The 9,093-nt window shown below is 33.4% G+C and overlaps 2 protein-coding genes across 2 annotated transcripts in view; one reads left to right on the top strand and one right to left on the bottom strand.

The window, feature by feature from the left end:
• Nucleotides 1-2,716: 2,716 nt before the first annotated feature.
• Nucleotides 2,717-5,132, top strand: LOC110418489 (Cytidine/deoxycytidylate deaminase family protein). The gene is made up of 9 exons (XM_021431233.1): nucleotides 2,717-2,980; nucleotides 3,080-3,155; nucleotides 3,301-3,340; nucleotides 3,460-3,518; nucleotides 3,595-3,632; nucleotides 3,886-3,949; nucleotides 4,202-4,255; nucleotides 4,381-4,479; nucleotides 4,741-5,132. The coding sequence occupies exons 1-9, from the start codon at nucleotides 2,793-2,795 to the stop codon at nucleotides 4,795-4,797; spliced, it is 675 nt and encodes a 224-aa protein (XP_021286908.1). The 5' UTR covers nucleotides 2,717-2,792; the 3' UTR covers nucleotides 4,798-5,132.
• Nucleotides 5,133-5,250: 118 nt separating this feature from the next.
• The window catches only part of LOC110417953 (NAD(P)-binding Rossmann-fold superfamily protein), a 5,551-nt gene continuing 1,708 nt past the window's right edge, over nucleotides 5,251-9,093 (bottom strand). The window contains exons 6-14 of the mRNA XM_021430560.2: nucleotides 8,531-8,683; nucleotides 8,351-8,387; nucleotides 7,735-7,817; nucleotides 7,532-7,606; nucleotides 7,090-7,164; nucleotides 6,776-6,862; nucleotides 6,580-6,698; nucleotides 6,226-6,272; nucleotides 5,251-5,621 (exon numbers count right to left, since the gene is read on the bottom strand). Coding sequence (XP_021286235.1) covers nucleotides 5,482-5,621; nucleotides 6,226-6,272; nucleotides 6,580-6,698; nucleotides 6,776-6,862; nucleotides 7,090-7,164; nucleotides 7,532-7,606; nucleotides 7,735-7,817; nucleotides 8,351-8,387; nucleotides 8,531-8,683 — 816 coding nt within the window. The 3' untranslated portion in view covers nucleotides 5,251-5,481. The remainder of the gene's footprint in view (nucleotides 5,622-6,225; nucleotides 6,273-6,579; nucleotides 6,699-6,775; nucleotides 6,863-7,089; nucleotides 7,165-7,531; nucleotides 7,607-7,734; nucleotides 7,818-8,350; nucleotides 8,388-8,530; nucleotides 8,684-9,093) is intronic.

Genomic DNA, 9,093 nt, shown 5'->3' with positions numbered 1-9,093 from the left:
TTGTGTGATTGGAATGCTTTGGTGGATTCTGCTCCTACCCCTGCTTTAATTGCTGCAGTTGTTGGTTCCGTAGTCTCTTCTCTGCAGCACCTGATGTTGGAAAATGAAAAAACAAATATTAAATAAAAAATGTAACCCCTGATGCTGGTGACAGGGAGAAGAAGAGTTGACCGAGGAAGAAAAAGGAAGAAGAGTTGATCAAAATGTGCATGAGTGGGGAAAGGAGGAAGAAGAATAAGATAAAATAGGAAGAGAAGTGTCAAAGGATAAGCAGGGAGCCTTCCTTTTTTTTTACTTTTATCTTTCTCTAGTGGTTACTTGAAAAGAGGATCTGATCTTTTTACTTGACAGGGTCGTAGCTTACTGAGTTATTTTTACTTTGTCAGAAGCAAAACAAAGTAAAATGAATGGAAAGAAAAAGCCCAGCGACAATTTGTTTCATTACCATTCGTCTTTTATTTGGTATTTTCGTTATTTTTTTCTTATATTTTTATTCACCATTTTTAAAAAATAATTTTATATAGTTTTTACTTTAATAAATTTTAATAAAAAAATATAAATTTAAAAATCTATTACATGCTTGAAACGAAACTTAAAAAAGACTTCCTTATTATGTCACGTATAAGCTTAAAGAGTGGCCACACCGAATGGGGATTTTAAATAACTATAGTAGGCTTCTATTAGTAATGATACTAAAGTGACTCTTAATAGTAGGCTTCAATAAATCCTTTTGGAATAAACACTAATATTTTAATATGTAAATAAATATTATCACATTAATTTTATTAAATTATTTTCAACAATTCTCTTATAAATAAATAAATTTATATTTCATATATAAGAATAATTTTATAAATTTACATTACATTCTTAATAAAATACTTTTAAACCAAATATTATAATATAATCTTCTCAACAATTACATTCTTTACAATCATCATTTTCTCATGTTATACTAAATACTACAAAATTATCTTTTCAGTAATTACATTCTCAATAAAAAATTAAGCCCCACCTAAAAAATTGACATTCTCTTAATTGATTACAATGATATTATAATTATAAACACATTTTCTTTACTTTATTACAAATCAAATATTGTAAAATCTTTGCACCCATTTAAATGATAGAGAATGCACTGCACTTCCACAATATGTACAAGAATATAAGTAGCGTTTGGTATGAGGGAAGTGAGAGCAAATTTCTTGCAATGTGTTCAATTAAATGACATTGCAGTGTTTGTTTTGCAACAGACCACTGTAATGTAATATTACAATGCAATCACATTACAGTCAAGAGATGTAATATAATTACAGTCCAGAACTAATGCAATCACATTACATTGCACTCTACAATGTTCTTAAAAACATTTTTACCTTTTAACTTTATTACTTTATTAAAAATATTTTATAATATTATAATTAAAATAAAAAGTATTAAAAAAAATATATAATATAAGAATCAAAAATTAAAATAAAATAAAATATAAGAAATTAAAATTTATATAATATAGGTAAAATAAATTAAAATAAAATATATAATATAAAAAATTATATTAAAGAAATGAAAATAAAATATATAAAATTATAATAATAAATAAAAATAAAATATATGACATTAAAAATATATTTAAGAGATAATATTATATAAAAATTGACAATAAAAAATATAAATATATTGAACTTTCATTTTAATAGATAGGGGTAATTTTGAAAATTAACATTACATTGCCAGTAAAGTATTTGTAAACTAAAAGTTGTAATGTTATCTTTCTCACATTTTAATTATTATTTTGCTTGTATACTAATATTGTAATATTATTTTTTCTGTAATCACATTACATTATAAAGTACCAAATGTCACTATAGTGTTGTTTGCCTTATCTATAAGCATTTATTTTTATTTTAATAAGAAGCCCACTTTATGGGTTAAACCTGTGGGTTGGACGGCTTGTCAATCCTACAAGCCCAAATAGGCCTCGAGCAAGGTTTCTTAGGTTCAGGCTCAACTTGCTCTGGACGGCCTGTCAATCCTACAAGCCCAACTTAGGCCTGGGGCAAGGTTTTTTAGGTTCAGGCTCAACTTGCTCGGTATTATTATGATATTAAAAATATTATTTTATAATTAATTTTTAATTTTCCTGAAATATTTAAAAAATAAAATATTAATAAAAAATCATTCTATTTAAATGAAGAGGTTAGATCAGGCGTCACGATTACATGTTTTTAATTAAAAAACATACTTGATAGATGAAAGAAAACTTTTATTTATATATTTATTTTTTATCCATATGAAATTCATAACATTTATTCTAACTAATTATACAATGAGAGACTTTTCACTCATAAAGGATAAAAACCTTTAAATTGATTTAAGTTTATTTCTATCTTTACATCTCTAATAAAAATCTCATATCAATAAAGATATAGATTCATTTTAATATTATTTATTATATATTTATATTTTTACTTTAAAAATATATTTAATAAATAATAAAAATATATATTTATATATTAAATTTCAACTCATATATTATTGATATGAGATGATATGAGATTCGTGACAGTAAAACGGAGCTCCGTTACTTAGGTGGACATCTTCGATTTAATTGTTCAATGAGATTCTCCGACGCGCTGAGAAGCGACCGTGTGAAACACTCTCCCCGATATCTCAACTTTCCCGCTCCTTTTCTGGGCGGCTCAGCTTAAGAAAAAAAAATTTCTAACGGAAGAAAATATTTCTCGCCATTTTTTCTCCAGCAGCAAACCACCTCACCCTCCCTTGCTGGACCCATGAATAGTCGAGAGGTCGCTCTGGTCTCTACGGCCACTTTCGTTGGTGTTCTAGCCTCCGCTTTTGCTTATCATTTTTTCTTATCCAGTTCTAAAAAACAATGCTCTCAAGCCGATTCGTCAAGAAACGGCGTCGTTTCCAAGAATCGCCTCTGTCAGGATCCTTTCGATACCTCCAAACGCAAAGGGTCAGCAAAATATGTTGCTCTTTTGTTTTTGGAATTATTGTTCGTATTTTTAGTAATGCATTTACAATCTTGAGTTAATTCGCTTTGGTTTGGGTGCAGATATTTGTCATGGGATGATTATTTTATGGCAATTGCATTTCTATCCGCTGAAAGGTCCAAAGACCCAAACAGGCAGGTTATGATTTTAGTTTAGAGGCTATGATTTACTTATTAGATTATGACAATTATACTTTCCAAAGTGCTTAATTTTGGCAACTGATATGGGTAGCTAATTGGAGATGGCTTGAAATTCAGACCTCTGATTTTTATACTGATTTTAGGTTGGTGCATGCTTGGTGAGTGAAAATGGTATAATACTTGGTAAGATTGACAGCAGCTAAATTTCTATTAGAAAAAGAACTTTTTTGCTAAAGTTTCAATCTTAAGTCACCAATGCCAAGCATTCATTACTTATGGATGGTAACCTTTTTCTTGAATAGGCATTGGGTATAATGGATTTCCAAGAGGTTGTTCAGATGACAAGCTTCCCTGGGCAAAGGTTTGTGTGTGTTAATGTAAGCTTCCAACATTGTTAAGGAAAATCTTGCTAATAAATATCTACATTTATGTCTCAGATGTCAAAGTCTGGGGATCCATTGGAGACAAAGTATCCGTGAGTACTGTATTTTCCTCATCTCTAACTCTTGATTTGTGACTGATGACTTAATTGTATTCCTTATGTTTCTGCTTAAATTTATTTTTCTTTCTTTGTTTTAGTTTGTATGTACTTGACTTGTTATTAATGGTCTTCAGACTAGCTCATTAATCAAATTTTGTGCTCTGCACCTTCAGCATGATTTAGTTGCTCATGCATATGCCTGACTTTAGCCAATTGATTGACTCACCTCTCAGATCATCTCTTGTAGGTATGTTTGTCATGCTGAAGTCAATGCTATCCTGAATACGAATCATGCATCTGCAGCTGGACAGGTCAGTTACGCTCGAATTTCCCTGTAGACCTTTGCCAGACAAAACATAGTGAAATGGGAATGCTTCATATTTTATCATATGAACTTAACATATATGATTCAACCTTCAATGAACACCAAGCTAAACAAAGTATCAAAACTCTGTGTTCTGTATATGATTTGTATTTTCTGCTCATTTCCTGTTACCATTGTCAGTTATCCTTTAATAGTAATGGCACTGAGAGGATCTTTCATCTCATTGTAATCTTTACAGAGGCTGTATGTAACGATGTTTCCTTGCAATGAATGTGCAAAGATAATCATTCAGGTTTGGTGCCATGTTCCCTCTAATTCAATTCTATTTCCATGCTTGCTAAGCGTGTAACATACCAAATAATCTGTCGTCCACATATTGGTGACTCTTATTGTGGATTTGGCTTTTCCTTCTTTCAGTCAGGTGTCTCGGAAGTCATATATTTTGTAGAGAAGAGACTGAATACGGACACTACATATGTTGCTTCGCACAAGCTGTTATCAATGGCTGGTGTTAAAGTAAGCCTTGGTCCACAGTTATACAGTACATGGTTTTTCTGCATAAAAATGTGCCAATGTGGTCTATGTTCGGTTTGTCATAAGGAGGTGCCTGTCATCTTTCCTTATAGATTTGTAGGTTTTATGATGTAGGGAGTCTAATAACGGGAATACGCTTGTTCACCAAGTTCATGTTAGTGTTATTTCCGTCCACGAATAGGATCTAGAGTTCTTTCTTTGCATTTGACTCCAGTTTCTCACATGAATCTCTATTCTCTGCAGGTTAGGAAACATCAACCACAGATGGACCAAATTTTGCTGAAGTTCAAAGAGCCCTAGACTCGGATTCTTGTACCATTTTTCATTTTGTCAGACGGAAAATTACTAGTCAGCTCTCTTATAACTTGCGGGACTGGACTTTAAGATATTCACTGTTGTGCAAGTATTAGTTTGAGGCTCCCGACTCAAAAGTGTCTGCGTTGTGTGCTTTGATTTGATTTTTTTTTTCTGTCATTTAACGGTTATGCTGATCAGCCTGATTAGTTTAAGTCATGTCCTATATTCTAGAATTTACGCTTTTGGTATTGGACCTTGGATGCATGATTTGCGAAAGCTGGGGAGTTTTATTGTGAACTATTACTTTGCTTTCTAATCTATCTAAAGAAGTTCGACAAGATTGGTCTAAATCACGATACACAAGCCATTGGGTCAATGGTTGAGTAACAACTCAGCACACAACATAGGATGCCGATTACCTGATGAGAGTTGAGACTAGAAAAATTGATCCACTGAAGCACAGAATGCTTTGGGGCAAGCCTCGCATTAATTCAAATATAAATTATATTGTATGAAAATGAAAATTTCTTAGTTAACCCTAAGAAGTATACATATTTCTGAATGGCTGGATCATTTGCTTGAATATTGGACCCCAAGAACTGCTTTATTTACCCCCCAAAGGGCATTGGTTATGACGGACTCTTAAAAACGTTCCTAATTTGCAAAAACAAAAGATGTAATGGGACATTAATCAGCATTCAGGGCTTCAAGTTGCCTCCGTAGATCTTCAAGGTCAACAATACCAGTATCCAAGGCTTCAAATGCAGGGGGCTTTTGAAATTCATCTGCACTTGGGAGCTCATGAATGAGACCTTCTGGAAGAGCATCTGAAAGCATAGAGAGGAAAATAGATTAGGGAAATGAAATATTGAGATCAAACAAGAGTGGTTCACGAACATCACAAGCAAACAAAATGTTTTAATGGGGCAGTTAAAAACTTCTATATAAAATGACACTGCAGTGACTCTGCATCAATGATCAAATGAAAGAACACCAAAATGGCAAAAAGAACAGATCATAAAATCAATTTATGGGGCACTGGAGTGCTGTGGTTGCAGGTTTGTATAAAATGGCCCCGCAACAATGCTGTCTAAAAGGTAGAAGAAAAACAGTCCCCAAAGAGGTTCTGGTAGAGATATAATCCTTATAAATCGGGTGAGAACTGCAAGCCTGCACTATAAGCTGCACTCCATGAGCAACTAAGCTACAGTTTTTATCCTTTGAACCGCCAAATTCCAATGTTTAATCGGTGAATTCAATGGGAAGTAACAGGAATAACATAGTAATTCTTCTCAAATTTTTGTTTAGAAGACCTCTATTCATTTATTAACCAGAACTTTATGAGAAAATAATGCAATCAGATATGAAAGGAAAATCAGTAATTCACAACTAGAAGAATGGTCAAATCAAGAGTATAAAACAAAAGGACACCTGAACGTGTGCCACCTGTGCTCTCCAGCACACTATCATCGACAACACTGCAAAAACAAAACCAAAGATGCATAAACTGGCTAATTTCCCAAAGTAAAACTATATAATGATATGATTCAGGATAATAACAGATGCAAAAGAACCGATAACATCTTTTAACATTGGAGAAAGTGGTTTATTTTGACCTTAAATGTCAGTCAATCATAATATAATTTGCAAATTTTATCGAATGTCAATATAAATATAACTACACCAACCAAAAAAACAAAAGGGAAAAAAAGAGTGTATTGCTTTCAGAGAGTCCAAAACTATGTTAACATGCACAAGTCCCTCTCCCAAAGTTGCAGTTTGTACCTTATGTTCCATTCATTATCAGCATGAAGTGGCAAATCTACTGTTGCGGCTGATGCTTCAGCCTCCATCTTGGCTTTAGCCTCAGCATCCCTGGCTGGCTTTGCAAGAATGTATTCTTTCTGCAAAGCAGCAATCCATTCTAGCATCAGAAGAAAAACCAAATGACCTGAAAGACAGACAAAAAAATCTCTCTTACCTGCCGCTCCAGACAGGCAGCATTTGAACATTGGGGATTTGGTTTCATTGCCATAGTTGGGAAGTAATCTTTAAGAGAACTGTATCCCTAACATCAAGCAAGAAAGCCAAACTCTATCAAAAACCAAGTATAAACACATGAAGCCATTAATATCACAAGAAGTCTGGGTAAGTACGCATCACAAGCAACCTTCTAATAGAATTAGTAAGGTCTATCTTCCCTCAGGCTATTATAGAGGAACACAAAACAAGGATTACACTACAGACAACCATACAGAGATGGAAAGAGGGAGGGAGAGTTGATGTAGGATTTACCAAATAGGGAGAAACGTGTCCAAATTTCAGTAAGAACTTAAGCGTATTTTGGACTAGGAGCCCAGCAACAACTCCCTGAAAAGTTAGTTCATATACTCCATGTTAGGAAAAGCAGGGAAAAAAAGATATTTTAAAGTACCAAACAGTGTATTGAGAACTTAATGGTTCTTGGTAATACACAAGCTAAAATAGAATTTAATGATTTAAGTACCAAATAGTACATGCTGAAAGGATACACCATCACATGTGCAGTCACATATTCATGCATACACATAAAGAATTATACATGCACATGTACAGAGGCATTCATGCATGCATCCATGTATGTATGCATGTGTGTGTGTGTTATGTAAGATAGATGCATTCATGTCTGTATGATGTGGATGCATGCATCCTAGAGACGAGAAACAGCCAAAGGAACCTAGAAAGAACAAAAGCTTACCATGGTAGTTGGCAAAGATGCAGCACAAACCCCTTCACGTTTGAGTGTTCGTTCATCCACTCCAGATGCTACAACCTACAAAAGAATAAAATGCAAAATTACTGTTTCACATTCTTCATTATATAACTTAACTGTACACAAACATGCACTAGAGATTTCACATCTTCATTAAGCTAATATCATAGATTAATGGATGAATGTACCAAAGGAGGTGCACATGCAAAACAAGCAGTTTCTCCAGGAATCAGCAACTGTATATGACCTGAAACCGCATCCTCAGATACACCTGTCCCAAATTTTCCTCTTTTTAGTAACCAGAAGCAACAGAGGGGCAAACCAAGCATATTTTCATAACTTTACTTGGAATCTTCTCAGCATATTTTTGGCTGAAGTGCAATATGGCTATAAATATGTAGTGGCATGCAAACCACTAAAAGTCAAATGGACACATGAAGAGGTATCACACTGTAGTCATCAAACATTAGCTTAAGTACCAGTAATAAGTCCGAGCCTACTAATAATTTTAATGCCATTATAACAATATCGAATCAATGTAGAACTCAACACTCCATATGATTCCTTAAACATCTTGTAGTTCAATCAATTACAGTGGAAGTGCATGAGGTCAGGCTTCTTGAGGCTTTGGATCAAGATAACAAGGCTATTAATTTCACAGGATTATCAGGCATCTCAAAAGGAAAATTGAGCACCTTACTGAAACATAAAAATAATAGAAGGCACTTCTTACAATATTGTACTTCTACCAATGAGTTCAATTAACTCGGTTACTAGTGGAGTAATGAAAACTAAGTTGCTTACCAGACTCCATCCATGTTTGATTCAACTCATTGCATGCCTGTATAGACAAAAAAAAATCAGATACAGAATCCAATATTGAAAATGGTAAACAGTTCATATACAAGAAGGTCATCAAACTTGGCATCTATCAACTTAGGCCTAAAGGAAATATACGCACTTTAGATGTAAAAGTCAAGTTACCTGGTTAACCACCATCCTTGCTTCGTAATTGTCTACACAGCTTAAAACAAGATCCACTCCGCTACCTTCTTTACTTGGGCAAAATGTTTTATTTCTTAAGCTTGACATAAAGGTTTCAAAGCCTTGTACGGTTGTGATGTTCAGTGTATAGCTCTGAAAAAATGAATTAATCAATGTGATAAGTTGTAAAAATGCTCAGTGATGGTCTAACCTGATTGTTTACAATTATAAGAATATCATAATGTTTTTATCATTTAAAAAAATTCTGGAAAGGCTATCAGATTAGACACCAAATAGTACTATAAAGAAAAAATAAAGCCTGTAAGATGACAAGAGGATTATAAAGTTTGTCTTTCATTTCACCATAAATACAAAACCCATAGATTGACATCTCTTCCCTCTAAACCAATTTAGCATGTATAAGAATCAAGAACACAACAAAGCAGCTCAGCCCCTTTAAAAAGTAGTTGACAAACTCTAGACAAGGACCAACTTCACATATGTAAAGAAGATACAGGAAAATAAAATTTATGTGAAGCACTCCAACTTCACACCACCTCAAA

Source organism: Theobroma umbraticum, unplaced genomic scaffold (assembly GCF_002168275.2).
Source record: "Theobroma umbraticum cultivar Fairchild unplaced genomic scaffold, ASM216827v3 scaffold_50.0, whole genome shotgun sequence".
In the NCBI taxonomy this organism is placed as follows: Eukaryota; Viridiplantae; Streptophyta; class Magnoliopsida; order Malvales; family Malvaceae; genus Theobroma; species Theobroma umbraticum.
This window is presented reverse-complemented; position numbering and strand designations above follow the sequence as displayed.